The following is a 20720-nucleotide window of genomic DNA, read 5'->3' on the forward strand; positions in this document are numbered from 1 at the left end:
CATAACCTGAGCTGAAGGCAGACACTTAACCAGCGGAGCCACCCAGGCATCCCTAAGCAGGATTTTAAAGTCTGTGCTAGTGTATGTTTATTTCCTTTCCGATCCACTGGGCCCACATCTAAGCTGAATATCGCACGCTCGTCAGAACGAATTCCAAACCCTCTCACAGCAGCCTTGCATGGGACCCAGGGACTCCTGGCCAGATGGAGGTGACATCTGAAAACTTTTTGGTGTGTCCCATCTTCCCAGACAAGATGTGAGTTTCTGTCAGTCCGCCCTCTTTCCAAAGCCCAGCGGTCTGCAGGGTGCCTCAGAGTACAGCTTCCTCTGCCCCCAATTAATCCATTTATCTGAGAAGATGCAGACAGGGCTGCCAGCCCAGGCGAGCAAGGGCTTTCAACAGAGCCCATCTGGAGGGGTCGGTCTGCAGAGGGACGTGACTGAGGCAAGTGACAGGCCTGGGATTGCGCGAGGCACAGGAGGCTCCTGGGCTGGAAGCTGTGGTCAGCAAGATTCCGGAAGCTTTTGGCATTGCACCGGCACTGGCTTGCTGCAGTAAAGCACTCCCACACCTAAACCTGCCCTGTTGTTCAGGAAGATGGAGCTGTTTGCCCACGGAGTCTGAAAACTTTCCTGCCCAAGGGTAGCAGTTTGTCAGAGAAGGGGCCGGGCATTCAGGCTTCGTTTGCAATCTGGACATCGATAGGAGGCTGTGTGTTCCTGCCGGGTTTGTTCACGCCCTCTGCTCTGCAAGATGGGGCTGCCCGGTTAACTTGTCATTATAGAGGGTTGCCTAGGATGGAATATTGCTCTAGATGATGGTCCAGGGAGGACAGCTTACAGAGCTGCATTTCCTCTTGGTGTCAGGCAAGGGCTGCCTGTCCTGGGGCTTCAATGTTCCTTTCAGACTGATGCTCCAAGGTCAAGGGTGTACTGCCTTTTTCTTTTGTTTCCATTCTTTCTCTGTCTCTCTGTCTCTCTCCTCCTCCCTCCCCCACCCTCTCCTTCTCTCTTTTCCATTCTCTTTTCTTTCACTGAAATTTCTTTGGAGCCAAGCACAAGCAGTATCTCCCTCTGCCTTTGAACACCTCTCATTAAGACCACTCCCTACAGAGGAAAGGGGTTTGACCAATTTATTTTTGTAACAAATACTCAATTTTACTTTTCCCCATGGGCTCTTCTTCTATGGTTCATGTTTGCATTATTCTGTCCCTTGGAGAAAAAAGCTGTTTACGAAGGTGAAAATTATTCCGATGATCTAATCTGTTGCATTCCTCTGCAAAGCAAAGAGTTAAATGATGCATGAAATCACCTGTCGGCCCACATTAGACAGGGCTGTGTTTACAGACCCAGGGGCGGCTCGTGAATTATTTAACCAAAAGGACTCTTAGCTCTGTGTCCGGGTAGACACGGTTCAGCCCCGAGTTACTTTGGAGGTGCTGTTTGCAGCCCCCGAGCTTCCCCTTGGCTGCGGAAACCGTCTGCCAGACACTGTGGGCCGTTGCCAACACCAGGTCTCCTTGAGAACAACTTGAACTTAGCTCCTACAGGCTCCAGATGGCTCCCAAACTAGAGCAGAGTTTTGCAGAACCCTTAAAAGCTTTGCCAAAAAAGAGAGAGTTGGCAGTGTTTGCACCCAGGCTGTAGGTTTGCCCTCACACTGTGGACCTGGGGGTTATTGCTGGGGTTTAGAGAGTCCATTTAATAACAGCCCCCGCCCCCATCGGAGTCCTGTCCCCATCGGAGTTCGGATGCAATGAGAGTGTGGAAAGAATGAGGCATAAGAAGATCAAAATGTCACCTTTATTACTGATTGACTTAACAGAGAATGTGGGGGGATGTCCTGATTTGGGACCCCGGAATGGGGCATGATTCCTTGCCCAGTGCTGGAAACCAGTCTCTCCTGTGGAGGAAGTGGAGAAGCTGCTGCAAGAGACATGGGAGAGGGGCGGCGAGGGGTGGGGGGCGTTGGTTAGGGTAGGGAGAGAGGGTTGGGGGCCTTCCTCAGGGAAAGCAGCATTTCCTGCCTGTCCTGAGCAGCTACGAGGAGTTGTATCTCTGGCGGACAAAATCATAGAACTCGGAAGAGCTGGCACAGATTTTAGGGACCATTGAAACCCTTTCATTTGCAAAAGGAAACTGAGGCACAGAGGTTGGAGAATCACCCATAGAAACGTGGCTTGTTAGAGGCAAGGCTGAGTTCTGTGTGCCTCTTGGTCCATGGAGGGCACCTCCCACTGGGGGTCTCAGGCCGCAGCCCCACCCCCACCTCCTCTGTTCCCCTGGGAATGGGACAAGCTTAGAGGATGCACAGTAATCTAGCTGCTATTTGCAGCAAATGGTAATTCAGACAAAAAACTACTATTATGAAATCAGGTCAAGTCAAGTTCTTTGTTGATGCTTTGTCTAAGCTTTGTCAACTCTGAGCGCGCACTTGGGAATGCGGTCGGCTCCTGCCTGAGCCATGGGGCAGCCATAGGGCAGTCCAGCCAGCTTGGCGAGCAACAAGGGAGAAGAGGGGTCCTAACTGGTATGTCCCTGGGAGAAGGCTGTTGCCTCCCAGTCAGACGGCAGTCACAGTGAACGCCTGCTTCTGCAAAGGCTCAGAACTCTAGAAAACTCCTTGGCTTCTTTCTGTCCTTTGAACACAGTCCCCACTGCTGTATTTTACCCCATCAACCATTTATACTGTCAAAATCCTGCTTCTCCCAGCAACTCCCTGGGGGGCTAAATTTGTGCTGTATTTCCCTCAGCTGGTGTTTGGGGCTCAAACCCCAAGTGCTTTGGCCCGGGCCCCAGTGGAGCACCAATCCTGGGAAAGGGCCCTTTCTAAAGCTTGCAGTGATGTCCGCTGCACTCCCCAAGGGCTCTCCTTCCCTCACTGCCTGCCGAGCCCCTGAAACCTAGATGCCTACTGGCTGAGTTTTATTTCCAGCATGGCAAGGTCCCAAGTTCACACACACACACTCACGTGCACGCACACATGGATACACACACACACGCGCACACACACGCACACACATCAAATTTCACTTCCCATCAAATCTCATCTGCATCCCAAAATGACCTACATGTTGGGAAAGGCTTTATATCCGTCAGAAGTTATTATCCAATGGAAGTTTCTTCTCTCCATGACACACCCATTACGGCAAATGCAAGTTGCACCGCTTCCCTCCAACTCACCAGTCCCCCTCCTGAACCTTTGCCTCCCAACTCCACCCCAGGCTCCTGGACACCAAGGAGAATGTCTGAACCAGCAAGTCCGTGGTTCGAAAGGAGGTCCCTTCGACACGAAAAGGACGTTTTGAGGGAACCCCCTTGTATTTTGGATGGTGCTGGGCCCCCTGGGGCTCAGTGCTGGAAAGCCCCCCACCATGCCAGGACCCACCCCCAGAGGCTGATGGCCAAGCCCTACCTCTCTCTGGGGACAGTGGGACCTGGGGGTGGGCTGAGTGTGCCCCCTCCCACAGCTCTTGGAAGAGTTTCCATGTGTATCTCACTGAACCCTACATTGACCTGGGGAAGAAGCAGAGCAGGTGGCTCAGAGGCCACAGAGAAGACAAGTCAGGGAGAGCTGCTGCTTTCCCACTTCTCCGCCCCTCCCCGTGGAGCCGTCATGACGGCAGGAGGGATGGTGCCGGCGGATCTGGACGGGCCTGGAAACACGGACGCCCAAAGAGCACCCACAGCGGCACTGGGGTTTCAGGGAAACGAAGGGACTTACCGGTCTTAAACATTTTCTACAAAAATGTGTTCCATGTTGCCGCCAGTCCGGTTCATTCCTGAGCAGACGGAGACCCTCAGAGGGGAAGAGATTCCCTGTTGACAAAGGGTGAGACCCACAGGCAGAAAAGCCATTCTGAGGGTTTATGGAGATGACACTTCACCCCATTCTCCCCTCCCTCCAGGACACTCTGCCCTCCCCTCCCCCACCCATCAGGTCCCACCTCCACCCACACCCCTTCTGCCTGCAGCCCCTCACCTGGGCCTTCTGTTCTTAGAATTCTAGTCTCAGACTCCCCCCTCCTCCTGCCTCCCTACCTCCCGCTGTTCCCAGTCCTCTATGTGGTCCTCTTCTCTGAGTTCCCTGGATGTAATGACTCACCCTGGGGAGGACTAAGCTAATGGGCTACCAGGTTTCTCTTCCGAGCTGACTAGGTGCATTTTAAGTTGCAAAAGTGACTCCTAGGGGCCATGCCTTGGCTTGGGAAATGTTTCATGAGCTGGGCAGGGGCAGCTCCAGGATATTTACATAGAAAGGATCGTAGAAAGGGCTTTAGTTCTTGCGTGGAAGCTGCATTTGAGAGCAAGCATGCTTTTTTACTTGGACAGTGGATTCAAGTTGATAGATACTTGAAATAAGGGAGCAATCACTGCCCTGCCAACTTCTACTCCTGCCATTTGATGTTTTCAGTAATATCTAGGTCACTGGCTTTTATGTTCACTACGGTTCATGGCTGTCCTCTTAAGTCTGGTGCCAGAAGAGAACCTGGCGTTTTTAAGTGCAGACTCTTCAGTGCAGATGAGGATCTTATTACCTCCTTCATTAAGGGCAGTATGTTTCTGTTAATACATCCATCCTAAGATCCAATCAACCTTTAGCTTTTGTTTGTTTGTTTGCTGCCAAATTTTATTTTAAGTTTTCAGTTGATTCACTAGCAGAATATCTTACATTTGGCTGCTAAGTCATTTATCTCTCAGACTGTGTGTGGTGTTTTATCTATGTATCTGTGCCCTAAGTGTACGAGTTCCTATAGATACCTTATGATGGATCGTTTTAGAACAAATAAAATGCCAACTCTACTCATGATATTCCTCACTCCTGATTCTGGGAAATAGTGTTTTCTTGACCCTCCAAGTTGTGAATCTGGTCTCTCAATCTGGCATTCATTCCCAACCCTAATGTTAGACATAATCTTGGCTTTTAGAAAACCAGAGCTTCAAAGTAGTATGCGGTGTGGCTTCCTGAGGACCAGACAATACACAAGATATCAAATTAGTTCATTTCACACATAGAGCACTGTCTAATCTGAAAATAATTAGTCATCATCTCCTGGGAGAATGTGTGTGTGTGTGTGTGTGCACGCGCGCGCGTGCGCGTGGAGAGCCATTTGGGGAGAAGGACCTGGGAGGGGAGAGGAAGAGAACATGTCAGAAATCTTTTTCATTGCACACTGAACAGAAATAGCTGGAAAAAACTAAGGTCTGTGGTCTGTAGTTAGGAGAGTGTATCAGTTTACCGCTGTAGCTAAATATTACAGAGCGAGTGGCCTAAGCTACATAAAGGTTTTGTCTCAAAATTCTGGAGTCTTCAAGTTGGGGAATAAGGTATCCCGATAGGGCTGGTTCCTTCCAAGGGCTGTGAGGGACAGATGTGTCCCAGGCCTGTCTCCTAGGCTTGCGGATGCTGTCCTCTCACTGGGTCTTCACACCTTGCCTTTGTACACCTCTGGGTCCAAATATCCCTTTTTAGAAGTCGTATTGCATTAGGACCCAGCTAAATGTCCTCATTCTAATGTGATTAGCTCTACAAAGACCCTTTCTCCAACCAAGGTTCCCTTCTGAGGCCCTGGGAGACTCTATGAATTTGGGGCAGACACCACTCAGCTATAACCAGGGGATTCACAACGAGGCATACTAGGAATATCGCGGACGCAGCAGGAGGCTCCTGAGAAGTAAGAGCCATCCTGTGGAAATTACACCCCCGACTTGGTCTTTCTGCTGTCAGCGCTGACATTATCTTGTCGATGCCCCTCCGCAGGTGTTTTAGTCCCCATGAAAGCGCTCCTCCTGGGGGAGGAGGAATAAAACACACTGCCCCCCCCAAATTGTTGTGGTCAGTGTGTCAAATCCAGTAGCTTCTTTTTTTTTTTTTTTTTAAAGATTTTATTTATTTATTTATTTATTTGACAGAGAGAGAGAGATCACAAGTAGATAGAGAGGCAGGCAGAGAGAGAGGGAAGCAGACTCCCCGCTGAGCAGAGAGTCCCATGCGGGACTTGATCCCAGGACCCTGAGATCATGACCCGAGCTGAAGGCAGCGGCTTAACCCACTGAGCCACCCAGGCGCCCCTCCAGTAGCTTCTTGATAGGTGTCCCTCCTCTCTGTCTCCTGGATCCCCATGACTCTGTAAACTGAGTAGAGAAGAAGTACCTTTTCTTTGGAGAAGAGTCACCAGGTAGTTTTACCTATGATCCCTCCTGATGACTGTGAGGGGAAGACGGGGTGACTTCATGACTGGCGGGCAGCAGGGCCACGGGTACCCCAGCCCACCTGTCTCCCTCATAGGTGGAGGCTGGGCACCCACCGCTCCCAAGGCCCGACCCACTGCTCTGCCCGCGGCCTCGACCCGACACGTACGTGCCCTCCTGTTGCAGAAGGGATGCAGGGAGACTACAAAACAAAACAAAAATGTAACTGCAAAAGACACCCCATCTGGGTGATGAACAGAAATCACCATCTGGGTGATAAACAGAAATCACTGGCAAATGACCCTGCCTTTCTCCTTTCTCTTGCCCAGTTTATTTTCAGTTACCAGTATTTATCCCCAGGTTTTCAATGGGCAGCTGATGGTCCACCAGCTGCTTCCCAGAGTTGCTCTGGCTCCTGAGAGTAAAATCAGAATGAAATCGGAGAGATACATACTGCCTTCAATCTCATTTTATTGGAGTTGGAAAAAGTTTTTCATTCAGTCTGTGCTTTCAGGAGCAATAGGCAAAGGGATTGGAAATTAAAAAGCACACCTTCTCTTCGGTCGGCAATGCTTGCCCTTCCTTTAGGCAGGCTTGGGCCTCCCTTCGGCATGTCCTGCTGCTTACCCTGCCTTGTGGTGGGACTTGGGATCCAAGGCCAAAATAAGCCCTGCTCTGGGGAGTTTGGGCTAATGGAGAGTTGGGTGATGAAATCATCATTTTCTCTGCAGATGGAAACTGAGGCACAGTGGGTCCCACCCAACGAGAAGTGACTTCAGAGACGCTTGTTTGGGGAGCATGGCTTCCTGGTCGCAGCTGCTGGCCTCAGAGGCAACACCACGAAAGAAGAGCCCATCCCTTGCCCTCCAAAGGGAACAGCAAGCTCTTCTGTGGTTACTCCCTTGCCTCAGATGGAAGAAGAAAGGAAAATCTATTAGGAAGGAGGAGAGATAAACATTTCTTGGAAGCAGCTATCTATCGGCTGGGCACAGAGCTGTTGCTTCCATACTCATTACATTTTAGAAAGAAATTGTTGCTCCTTGAAATAAAGTAATTCCTTTAAAGAAATCTGGGGAACTATCCAGCCTAAGAAGGGGATAAAATGACCCATCGTTCCTTCAACTAGTCTGTTTAATCCTTTGGTGGCTGGAATGAAAGGGAGAGACCAGCCAGCTCACAAAGACCAGGGGCTGCCACATTCTGCCTTCATGTGAGGAGTGAGAAGAAGCATGGGAACATGGTGAGGGGAAGGACCCACACCCTGCTGGGGGCGGACAACAACCACTGCACGGTGAGCTACAGCCCAGGAAGGGGAGGCCGGCATCGCTTAGGCATGTGTTTCAGAAAACAGCCTCCGGGGCTGCATGTTCAGAACGAGCATTCATTAGCATCAAGAGAGGCTTGAGATGTGAAACGCCAGATGGCAGGCTTGCCAGGGTCCCACCGGCAGCTCTAGTCAGGCTTGTCCAGGGCCCTGCCCCACGGGGTCCAGCAAGACTCCAGGATGCAATGCACAGTGGCTCAGGGGTTTCCTCAGGAGAAGAAGCCAGAGTCGCCTGAAGTCAGTGGTGTCACTGCACAGCCCACTGCGGGAGTGTACCCCTTCTTCCTTAGGCTCGTGAAACATCCCAGAGGGGCCTCCACCCTAGAAGGTGAGCACCAAAGGAAGGACGTGCCTGTCTGGTTTCCTGCGTCTGGCACATCGTGAGTGTTCAAATATATTTGGAATAAGGGATGATTCCCCTTCTTCTTTGCCTGATTTTGCCCCTATGGAAGGGAGGGCCCCCACACTGTGATTTGTCTTCGTCTGCTCCCTCAGGAGTGACTCTCGTGTTCACTGGAGCAGTTCAGGGCATCAGACATGAAGAATGGTACAATCAAAGAAAATGCCCAGGAAAGACAAAATGACACAATTGGGGGCAATGAGGCTGGGATCTGAGAAAACAGAGTGGGCCCCTCGGGACGGACCAGGGAGAGGGTCAGATGAAACAACACTATACAAAATCACAGTCACTGAGCTGAGGAGAGGTGGGCAGGAGGGGCCCCCGAGGTGGGCAATGGTGGTGGTGCAATGGCCAACTTCAATGAGATGTTTAGCACAAGAAATGGCACCACTTTGGGTTCTTCCGAGCATGAGCAACAGGCAATTCTGAGCCAAGCAGTTAGCTCTGGTTCTTGCCTCAGATCCTAGGACTGGAAAAATATAGACAATTTATAATGCATATGTGCGCATGGACTGCGATATCAAGGGCCATTTCCTAGAGCAGGCCCTGGAAGCATGACTAAAACCCAGGTGGGCTGACCGTGGGTAGGTGAAGCACAGCGTGAGCCCGGAGAGAGTGCTGGGAGTTGTGGGCAGATGGGTGTGTCCACAGACGCAACGCATTCTGGGAGCTGATGCTGGAAAGGTCATTCGGCATCAAATCATAGGGGACCCTCATTTCCCTGGTAGGAAACCGGGCGGTTTATTCTGCAGCAAGAGGGAATCACAGCAGGTTTTTGAGGAGGGGATAATTTACGTAAATTATTTCAAGACCTAAAATTCGCTCCAGCTGCCATTTCAACTGTTGAGTTCGGAGTAGGGCAAGGTGGCGAGGTAGAGTCAGAAAGCAAGTGAGCCAGAAAGAATGGGTGATTTCAGAGGGACGGGTCAGAGGGATGGGTTTTACATTCCTTGCTCCTCTCTGGGAGGCAAACAATGGTAGTCATATTCCAGGACACTGGGTGTGGACCGGTTTGTCTTTGGAAACAAAGCTATCGATAGGCTCTCTCCAGCAGTAAGGGATAGGTGATATACATGTTAAAACTAGAATCTTTCTATAGAAACTTAGTTTGAAAAGATGATATTCAAGTTTGGAGCATTTTATCCTGCTTCCCTAATCATTTGGGCTGTGTTGTCTTGTGGTGTTCCCTGTGGGCCAGATCTCCCTTCATGGGCCAGGTTGAAGAATGTGGCAAGATAAAATGTGAGATGGAATTAAAAAAGGATATTTGTTTTTCCACATATAGAATGTGGTGTTGGCATTAATTAATGGGCTACTGTGACCCACTTAAGGAGTCCTTGGAAGTAACCTCTGAGCCACCCATCTAATTGGTCCCAGGTAGACCAGAAACTGAAGCATTTAAAATGTCACGGAAGCAATTACTTCAGGTTATAGACAGATGTTTTCACTGTCTTCAACCCTGACACCTTCCCCCAAGCAGACTACTACAGTTCCTTGGTTTGGCTATTAAGCCGTTCAGAAGGAGCAGAGGGCAGTGGAATGTGGGGAAAGCCACCTACTTCCTCTCCAGGAGGACAACATTCTAACGTAGAATACTGATATTCCAAACATTTATTCATGAGTAGGGGTCACTGTATGTATTAATTTTCTATTACTACTGTAACAAATTGCCTCAAGTTTAATGGTTTAACACAAGATAAATTTACTATTGCACATACTGGTTGTCACAAGTCTGAAGCAGTTGTCCTTGGGCTGAAATCAAGATTTGGGCCAGACGGTATATCTTTTGAAGGCTCTAGGGACAATCTGTTTCCTGGCTTTTTCCAGCTTCTAGAGGTCATTTTCCTTACCTTGTAGTCCCTCCCTTCATCTTTAAAGCCTACAGGGGCTCATCTCTCTGACATTTTTTTCTATGATCACATCTCTCTTCAAGTGACTATAGCTGGGAAGAGTCTTCATCTTTCAAAGACACATGTGATTAGACTGAGCCCACCTTGCATAACCCAGGGTAATCATGCACCCACCTCAAGGATCTTAACCTGAATCACACCTTGCAAAGTCTCTTTTGCCATAAGGTAAAGGTAACCTACTTCACAGGCGCCAGCAAGTAGGATGTGGACAACTTTTAAGGGGATCATTTCTTCTGCCTTCCACATTGTGTACTAAACTTTTAAGCACAGAATGTGACCCCATCTTCTGCCTTTTCTTCCATTCTGCTAAAGACTTAGGTGAACGAGGTCTGCTTGGGACGGTCCTGGCGGCTGGTATAGGGGTCCAGAGAGCCAGCTCTGGGGCAAGACTGCCTAGGTTTCCTACCAGTATTCCCATTATTCAACAGCTTCATTTGGCCTTGGACAATTTGCTTGCCCTAAGTATCAGTGTGTTTCTCTATAAAGGGAGGAGAATAAGAAGCAGATGGCATGCGAATTAGGGCAATTTGAGAAGATTATAATAGAGATTTTAGATCCTCCCACATTGCTAGAATGTTTTATGGATCAGTGTCCATTTTCCTCATTTGCATTGTAGCTGGCCTTCTGCAGTCAGAGATTCCTTATTCGATGGCTCACCCAAAGGACCTGCTCCACTCATATTTCCAAGGAAAAAATAGATTCTTATATAGGAGACACTCTGCCTTCTAAAGCTTTGCTGTTCCAGCCATGCGGAAGAGAAAGTCATTTGCCTTACAATATCATCAACAAGCCATTTTTCACTGACCTAGAGCGTCATTCTTGTCTGTTTTTCTCTTCAATTAATGGGGGAAAATATTTTCCATAAAAGCAATTTATGTAGCACTACATATAGTAATATTAAAGCCATAAACATAAGTCTCCAGGAGACAAAACAAGTAACACTCCTTTATCCTTCTACCCTGACGTTGCCCCTGCATAATGTCAGGGTACACTGGGCAGCTGCTAAACTCAACTGATCCTTGAGTGCCTGTGGAGCAATCCTTTGAACATTGCTGCTGAGATTCATGGAATCTTGAGATTTCTGTTTATATAATCCATTTCCAAAGCAGAATGATCTTTAAAAATGCAAATACCAAGTTCACTTCAAAGCGCAGATATTACCATCCCGAAGACCCTAATATATTAAGCATCTCATTTAATGCTGGAATCCAAGATAAAGTCCTTTAAGGATAAAACCCTCATGGGGGCACCTGGGTCGCTCAGTTGTTAAACACCCAACTCTTGATTTCAGCTCAAGTCATAATCTCAGGGTCCTGAGATCAAGCCCCATGCTGGGCTCTGCATGGGCAATGAAGCCTGCTTAAGATTCTATCTCTCCCTCTCCTCCTGCCTCTCCCCCACCTCTTTCTCTCTCTCAAAAAAAGACAGCACTCCTGATGTGGAAGCAGTTTCAATGTCCATCAATAGAGGAATGGATAAAGATGAGATATATCTATATATACATCAGAGTGGAATATTACTCACCCATAAAAACCAAAAATTTTACCATCCGCAACAACATGGATGGACCTTGAGGCTATCATGCTAAGTGAGATAAGATAGAGAAAGACACATGACTTCACTTATATGTGGAAAACAAAGCAAATGAATGAACAAGACAAAGAGGAACAAGCTCATTGATACAGAGAACAAACTGGTGGTTACCAGAGGGGAGGAGGGAGGGGCGTGGGCAAAATAGGTAAAGGGAATTAAGAGGTACAATCTTCCAGTTATAAAATAAATAAAACAAGAGGATATAGTGTACAGCACAGGGAATATAACCACTAGGCTTGCCGTGGTGACCATTTTGTAATGTACATAAATATTGAATCACTATGTTGTACACCTGAAACTAGTGTAATATTGTGTGTGGGTTATCCTTCAATTGAAAAAGAATATAGCACTCATTCATTCAATTACTCTTCAATAAATACTTACTGGTCACCTACTATTAGAATTAAATGATGAGAAAAACAGTCTAATGGGAAATGCAAGTACAAGTTAGAGTGGTAATTGATATAGAGAAAAGATAGAGGGTCGTATTAGAGCTTATAACAGAATAAGCACTGAGAACCACGGACAGATTTTTCAGCAGGAGAGTTGAATGATGAATTTTTTCCTTCAAGGGTATCACACAGGTTGCAGAGTAGAGAGATATCAGGCCCGTCCAACCATCCTTTCTGAATGTTCTTTCACACAGGATCTTTGCCAGACAATATTATTTGATTAACCAAATAAACCCCATTTCCATTTCCCTCTTCCCCTGCTTCCATGTGGTGTGAAGGCTGGATAACCTGAATAACCTTTGCTCAGCTCCTTTTGCCATGTGACCCTGCTCTGGCCAATGAGACTAGAGCACAGATCTGTTGGCATTTTCTGGGAGGGTATATGCTTTCTGGATAAAAGGAACAGTATGGCTGTACCAACCCTCCACCCTTCTTCCCGTCTTTCTTCTTATTGTTAAATGGATGTGATGCCTAGAGCTAGGACAGCTGTCCAGGAAGCATGAGGGGAAGGCCACCGTAGACTCGTGTAACTACAGTAATGCTCTCATACACACTGCTTGTGACGTACGAAAAATTATCCCCCATGTTTAGAGGTTGAATTTCTTTTCTTTTTGTTTTTTCTTTTCTTTTTCTTTTTTCTTTCTTTCTTTCTTTCTTTTTCTTTCTTTCTTTACTTTCTATCAAAAGCATTTCAAACTGAAACAATGATTCAAAAGCATGTTTAAGGGAAAACAAATTAACAAGTATTTCAATAACTGTCATGGCCACCACAAGGACTCTCAGAATTCCCCTCCTGCCTTTGAAATCATCGTCTTTTGAACAGGATGATGAAAAAGGGAGGGGGTTCCCCTTGTGATGACTTCTGAGAGTGCTATTTCTTACTACTTTGTGTTTCACTGTCAAGCATCTTTGGAGCCCATACTTGGCTCTGCTGCCACATCCTTAACTTTGAGAACTTTGAGCCTCAAGCCCTGAATCTTTCTGAAATGTATTAGTCCATGGTGAAAGGGAACAGACTGTCCTACTCACTTCTGTAACAGGAGAAACTGAAACTCTGCCTGCCACTTTGTAGGCACTCAGTAAATGTCCACTAACCCAGTAAGGGAAGCTGACTACATTTATAAGGTGAGAGTAGCCGTGTGCTATGTTTTTGAAAATAGAAATGAAAAATAGCCCGATCTCATGGAGCACATATGGGACAGAGCATGTTCAGTGAAGCATACACATTCCGGGTTAAGAAATATGACTATCATCTGCCAACTCTGAGTCCTGCCTCTGGGCTGAAAAGACGTGTCCAAGGAGTCCTTTTCACTCATTCACAGACACCAAAACAGAGAGGGTCTTGAATGAAATGCAGGAGCTGGAGTGACAGGCATTAGTGGTGAGAAATAGGCAATTGATTGCAAAGTCAAAATGAAATGCTTCAATAAAAAAGACCTTCATGCCTAAGGCATACTTTTTTTGCTAATGTTGTAGTGGATATATATATATATATATATATGTGTATATAGATACCTATATATACTTATAGATATATACATATACCTATAGATACATATATATCTATATCTATGTATATCTATGTATATATACATATAGATGTCTATACATATAGTATAGATATATATATACACATACAATACATACACATACATATATATAATATTTATATATTTTTAATTTTGTATTTTATATATATTTTTAAATTTATATATACACACATATATACACATACATATATAATATTTATATATATTTTTAAGTGTTCCTGCATCTTTATTTTTTTAATTTATTTTTTATTTTATTTTTTTTATTAACATATAATGTATTATTAGCCCCAGGGATACAGGTCTGTGAATCATCAGGCTTACACACTTCACAGCACACTCATCATAGCACATACCCTCCCCAGTGTCCATAACCCAACCACCTTCTCCCTACCCACCTCCCCCGCCAGAAACCCTTAGTTTGTTTTGTGAGATTAAGAGTCTCTTATGGTTTAATAATGGCAATATAGTTTCGCTATTCTTAGTTTTTTAATCTTCCACTGAGGAAAAATTGGACAAGCTAAATAAATCAGTTCACCAGATAATTAATTTACACACACAAAACTAATATTGGCCCTTAGTCATTTCTGTTAGGAGGGCCATCTGTATCAGCAGAGATGAGCGAGTGCGGACCGATCAATAAAGAGCAGTGTCAGGGCCTCTTTGGATCATGTCTCTGTCTGGCTTCTAATGTCATTTGTCCAAAATGATTTCTGAAAGCATCAAAACTCCCTAGTCCTGCTCAGCACACCACCTTGTGCCTCAGCCCAAGAGAGGGTTCTGCACGGAACCACCTGTCAGGTGAGCAGCGTGGAGAATGGGGACCCAGGGGCCCGACTGCCTGTCCTGTCCTTTCCTTTCCTCGCAGACAGCTTTGCATTTGTCAAGCCAGAGAAGCCTCTCATGTCTTAGAACTAGAGATCTCATTTTAGTGACCAAGCTCCTCACTGTAGAGATGAGGCAGTAAAGACCAGAGAGTTTACTTCTCCAGAAAATCGGTGAAGCTAAGGCTATCATTTCTCCTGGGCCTCCGACCAGTGTTCTTCCTCGCCCCTACTGTGGCCTCACTTTGTGGAGAGGTGGTCGCTGCTCCTCACCCCTCTCTTATACTCCACAGCTCCATCAGAGAATTCCGTCTACTGTCTCATGACATTCCTCAGTTCCAAGGAAACCCACTCTGTGGTGCAATGGTTTCCATCTGTCCTGCTGTTTGGAAGAAAGTTCTATCTGCCTGTCAGTGCTGAGTTTTGAGCTCCTTTTTAGGAGGTTGTCCTGGTTCTTGGGACTCATCCTGGCAGAACCTGATGAGCTGGCCAACGAGGTTTTCTGCATCGCTCGCTGCTAAATCAGGGCCACCTCATATTGACTGGCCCAGGGAAACTTAGGTCCAACATTCTCCCTCATGACACACAGCTCTGTATTAAAGGGTGTCAGGAATTACTGTTGTTCTTCTCCAGAAACAAAAGGTGTCAAAAGTTAGATGCGACTGAGTAGCCAAGAAAATATAAGTAGATACCTTCCCATCTCCCTGGTCCCAGGAGCTGTGATCTACCAGTAGAAGATAAATCTCATTAAGTCTCCAGGAAAAGGGAAAAACACAGAGCTGCTAGGCATCAGCCGTTGTTGGACCAAAATAAATCCTGAGATGGTTGATAATCTGATTATCTGGATTGATTTCTCTGTTTCCTTCTCCACCCCCTTATGACTGAGCTGAACTTCCCCTTCAGTGCAAACAGTATTAAGTTCCTTGTATCTGAAGAGCATGTCAGCAGACACTGGTTGAAAATAAGATGAATCTTGGAGTTGCTGGAGCTTGGGGCTTAGAGTCAGGAAGACTTGGACAAGAGTTTGGGCTTTGCCACTTACTAGCCATTTTGTTCATGGAGAAATCTAACCTTTCTCAGCCTAATTTCAACATCTTTACTAAGTAACTTTTAAGACTGAGAAATAAATTAGATCATTTATTTAAAACAATACCAAGGGCAGCGTTGATCATATGTACATGTTCTGAAATGTTTGCCATTGTAATTTATATAATCCCCTTGGAGACCACTTTGGGTTTTTTGGTAGGTAGGTCTGTACTCTTGGCATTTCATCAGAAACCAGGACCAATAATAATAATAATAATTCAGAGGTAGTATTATGAACTGATGTTGCACAAGACCATGTTCCAGAATCAAACTCAGCTATCACAAATTTTCCTAACACAACAACAGAATGGACTACAGAAGAGTAGAGGCCCTGAGAATTTTTAAGTAAATGGTGGATGGTATAATTGGAATTTCTGCATCCTTAAATAGCATTGGATTTTAGCATGCCCCACCTCTAGGACTCATTGATTCTTACTGCTAAGGGTTTGTGTGGCTTCAGCAATTTTTGATAGGTGCCTTTATTTTAAAGCTCCATTGCATCAGCAAACTAGAGACACATTTTTTCTAGCGAACCACCCAAACTCAGGGGTATATAGCCATAAGCTCCTGAGTGGGCAGGTCAACTGAGGCTTGACCTACCTAGCTGCAGGTAGGGTCCCTTCTGCTCCAGATGTCTCTCACCACCCACCCCCCAACCTTGGAACAACTGTCTGAGACAGGAAGGCAAGAGAAGAAGGTGTGCGTGACCATGCAGGCACACTGAAAGCCTCTGCTCATATCATGTTCAGTGTCTTCCCGTTAGCCAGGCAAGTCACGTGGCCTAGCCCAAAAGTCCAAGGGCAGACTTTCTGCCCACTCTGAGGCCAGGGCATGGAATTGGGTAAATATTAATACTATGGAAGAGTCAAAAATTTGGGACCAATGAACATTCTTCAACACCTCTGGTGTTGTAAACTATTGCTACAATGTAATTGCCTTTCTGGTCACTTAAGGGGGTTGTCCTTTTGATCTGACTGTAACCTCTGATAAATAATATACCTCTTGACACATTGTGAGCCCCCATGAGAAGATAGATCTTCTTTAATAAATAGTCCCTTTTAAGATTCGGTGGTGTAATGAAATGACTACACAGAGCATGGAAGAAAAGAATTGTGGAACATTCCTCTGCACAGCCAGTCCTTAGATCCAGCCCATATCAGCAGAGACTCAAAATTATTATCATCGAATGGCAAGTCAGGAGTCTAAGTGAATTGAAATATTGGCTTCCCTCCAATTCCCAATGATTTTGAGTCCATTCTATAAAAAGCATCAATGTAACTGATATATGTGGTTTCAGATAGCCCACCAGATCAAAAGCATAGATTACTTTGAAAATATGACCATTTTTTTTTTCTAGGAATAATTCTCCTTGACTATCAGTAAGGAATACTCAGACTACTCTAAATCATTGGGTTAAGGTTAGGGGCAGTAAGGTAGGGGCACAAGCTGAGACGATTAACATGAATGTGGATGAAAAGTCTTCTTATCCTGTCCTTTAACAGAATGCAGGTCTTTAGAGAATAACCTTTCTTCTCAGCCTGATATATCCATCCACCCCTTAAAGGGCCAGGAGCTTAAGATTATTTCTCATTATCAGTGCTTTCTCAGGAAAACCTAGAAATAACCAGAGGAAAGCAGTCTTTCTGCTTGGCTGGTTTTCTGGGAATCTTACTGAGTGGCAGCCCATCCCAGGGGTTAGAAACCTGAGCTCTGAGGTCTGTGGCTGTGTTTAAACTCAGCTGGGTAGCTGTGTGACTTTAAGAAGGTCGTTTAACTTCTGTGGTGGTCATTGGTGCTACTCACAGATTGTTAGTTCCCCTTTCCTCCCAGCACCCAGAAAACTGGACCCCCTGGCTCCTTTGTGGTTGGGTGGTGCCATGTAACTAGTTCTCGTTAAAGAATTGTGAGCAAAGGTGTTATATCTAACTTCTTGGCTATAACATTTAATAATCAATGCAAGATTCTCCAGAATTATCTCTTGTCCCTCTAGAACAATGATGAGCAGCATTCAAGATGGTGGCTGTTCCATCAGCCTGGGTCCCAGAGTAATTACAATGAGCAGAGTCCCCCTGGTGACCTGTGATAGACTTGAAGCAAGAGAAAGAAATAAATTGGTTACCAAACTATGGAAAGAACCTAGATGTCCATCAACAGATGAATGGATCAAGAAGATGTGGTATATATACACAATGGAATACTATGCAGCCATCAAAAGAAATGAAATCTTGCCATTTGCGACAACATGGATGGAACTAGAGCGTATCATGCTTAGCGAAATAAGTCAAGCAGAGAAAGACAACTACCATATGATCTCCCTGATATGAGGAAGTGGTGATGCAACATGGGGGCTTAAATGGGTAGGAGAAGAATAAATGAAACAAGATGGGATTGGGAGGGAGACAAACCATAAGTGACTCTTAATCTCACAAAACAAACTGAGGGTTGCTGGGGGGAGGGGGTTTGGGAGAAGGAGGTGGGATTATGGACATTGGGGAGGGTACGTGCTTTGGTGAGTGCTGTGAAGTGTGTAAACCTGGTGATTCACAGACCTGTACCCCTGGGGATAAAAATATATGTTTATAAAAAATAAAAAATTAAAATAAAAAGAAAGAAATTGGTTATACTCAGCCATTGTGATTTTGAAGGGTTTTTTTGTGGGTTTTTTTTTTGTTTTTTGTTTTGTTTTGTTTTTATTTGACAGACAGAGATCACAAGCAGGCAGAGAAGCAGAGAAAGGAGGAAGCAGGCTCCCCGCTGAGCAGAGAGCCCGATGCAGGGCTCGATGCGGGGCTCGATCCCAGGATCCTGGGATCATGACCTGAGCCGAAGGCAGAGGCTTTAATCCACTGAGCCACCCAGGTGCCCCTTGAAGGTTATTTTTTAGAAGAACTTGACCCGATCCACCCTGGTTTGATATCTGAAAAATGAGTATAACAGTGGAATCTAGCTTGTGAAGTAATCATGAAGATTAAATAGGATAATATGTGCATGTACTTAGAATAACACCTAGCACACAGTAAATTCTTAATATATTTTAGCTATTATATCTTATTATTAAGTTATTCTATATCCTAACCTAGTCTCTAATGACTCATTCATATCTATCAAACAAGTTGCGAGAAATTCAACCTCAAATTGCAATACAAGTATGTTATTAGACTAGATGGGCTAGAGTTTTAGCTTTCTGGACTTAAAGTTATGTGCAACTTTTATGGCAGTGCTCAGAGGATCACCCTTGTGTTTCACAGATATTCTGTTGCTTAGGGGAGTGAGATCTGTGGTAAAATCAAGCATCATCTTTGCCCCTTTCCCGATACCCCCTACCCCCCAACTCCCCAAACAATAAGATCTATGTTCTTGTCATAAATTGTTCTGTGTCCTATTCTAAATCTTTCTGCACAGGAAATTACATCTGGCTTATAAATTCTTCACTACAAATTGGTTTCCCAATTTATGCACCTACATCCTTAGTAGTCTATCTTTTCTCTCAGTTCTGTGTTCAACATACATACATAATATCTTGTTTTATTAGCAAAATCTCACTGGGTTGAAGCCACAGCCCACCATGGCTGTGGTGGTCTTCTTTAGTCCAAAAGGGGAAGATTCTGTCCTTGTTCCACTTTAATCTTGGTGTAAAGTGATCACCCTCACACTACCACAATCAGCCACTGTAACCTGTCCTCTAATTTCTCTGGATTAGAACTTTTCATGTCTTAATTTATAGTATTTCTTTTTCTCCTGTGTGACTCTGCCTGGATCCTGCAGTGGTCCCACAGGCCAGGTGCTTCATACTTTTCAGCCTATATATAAACCAAATCTAGGAAAAGGAGGAGTTTCATTACATATTGAATTACAAGTTGGATTTCATTAGGAATCCTAATATTTCTCCCTCCTTACCTTCTTTATCTAGGTGTCTGTTCTTTTAGAGACTGCGCTTTATGCTGTTATATATAACCTCATGGCCTCCCTCCCACCCCCAGTGCTTGGTTTATTACAGATCCTGCTACTCTGTTTATTGTCTGTCTAGGTGGAGGCCTTTTTTTATCGCTATTGTTCATACATGTTCATTTGGCTATTAATAAACTATTACTTTATGGGAGGAAATGACACTTCTTTATCCTCTTTCAGATCGAAGACATCATTACAAAGATGCAAGATGACAAAACAGGTGGTGTGCCCATCAGAACAGTCAAGAGCTTTCTCTCCAAAATTCCCAGTGTTGTCACAGGTAAACATTCTCCTTACAAATGTTGGTGGCAATAGGAAAAGTCTGATGAAGGGTTGTATAGTCTTTATTGTGCCCTGAGGTATGTCTAAGAATTTGTGACTAGTAAAGATGATACATTCAATGTGCTTCTTAAACAAAGTCAAGTTCTGGTCATGGTTTTCAGAAGCTACTCTTTGCCATGCCCAGCCCTTTTGTGTACAGGTTGAGGCTTCTGGAAAGAAACAAGCTCATTAATGAACTGGATAGCCCATCAGCAATTTGACCTATGAGATGTACACAAGCATAGATATATTAAAGAAAGTATTTTAGTTATAAACAAGCCTTAAGAAAGTCTTACGTTCAAATTCTACAAAATGCTTTTAGGTTTCTAACTCACTGTACTTGAACTCTGAAAAGAAATGGTTTTAGTATATTTTTCTGCATTATTTTGAGGATTTTGTGTGTTTTGTATGCTCAGACATTTTTTAATTAATTATGAAGTATATCAAATGCATGGATATAGTTTCAGATATAATACTAAAACAGGCCACTCATGTCCACCACCCTGCCTCCTAACTAATGTTTCATCAGTACCTTAGAGCCCCCTTGTGAGCCTAATGGAGACATCTGCCTCCCTTTCTACCACAAGTACCACTATCTACTCTTATCCTTATCAGTTTGTTGCTTATCTTCATAATTTTAACCACATAGGCATGCATCCCTTATACCTAAACAAATAACCAAATAAGTTAAGATAAAATTTTAGGTACTTCCCTCATTATCAAAATATAGTTATTTGCTTTCCAAATTATAGAATAATTAAAATAAAAAATACTGAAAATATCAAGTGCTACTGAGGTTATGGAGCAACTGAAACTCTCACACACTGCTGGTAGCAGGTAAAAATGCAGCTACTCTGGAAAATGTTAGACAAATGCTTACCATATGACCAAGAAATCCCATTCCATGGTATTTATCTGAGAGAAATGAAAATGTGCATGTAGACAAAAACTCATGAGTCTTTAGAACAACATTATTTATAATCTCCAAAGCCTGGACACAACCTAAATTCCCTTCAATGTGTGAATGAATAAAAAAACTGTGGTAGACCCATATTCATCAATAAAAAGGAGTCAACTGTTGATACAGACACCAACTTATATGAACCTCAAAGTTATTTTTCTG

At 44.7% G+C, this 20720-nt stretch overlaps 1 protein-coding gene across 7 annotated transcripts in view; it reads left to right on the forward strand.

Moving 5' to 3' along the window:
• The window catches only part of RGS6 (regulator of G protein signaling 6), a 544877-nt gene that overhangs the window by 358547 nt on the left and 165610 nt on the right, over positions 1-20720 (forward strand). For all 7 annotated transcript variants that reach the window (XM_082733462.1, XM_082733461.1, XM_082733459.1 and 4 more), the window contains exon 3: positions 19457-19556. In XM_082733462.1, coding sequence (XP_082589588.1) covers positions 19457-19556 — 100 coding nt within the window. The remainder of the gene's footprint in view (positions 1-19456; positions 19557-20720) is intronic.

This window comes from Mustela nivalis (genome assembly GCF_964662115.1).
Source record: "Mustela nivalis genome assembly, chromosome: 6".
NCBI lineage: Eukaryota > Metazoa > Chordata > Mammalia > Carnivora > Mustelidae > Mustela > Mustela nivalis.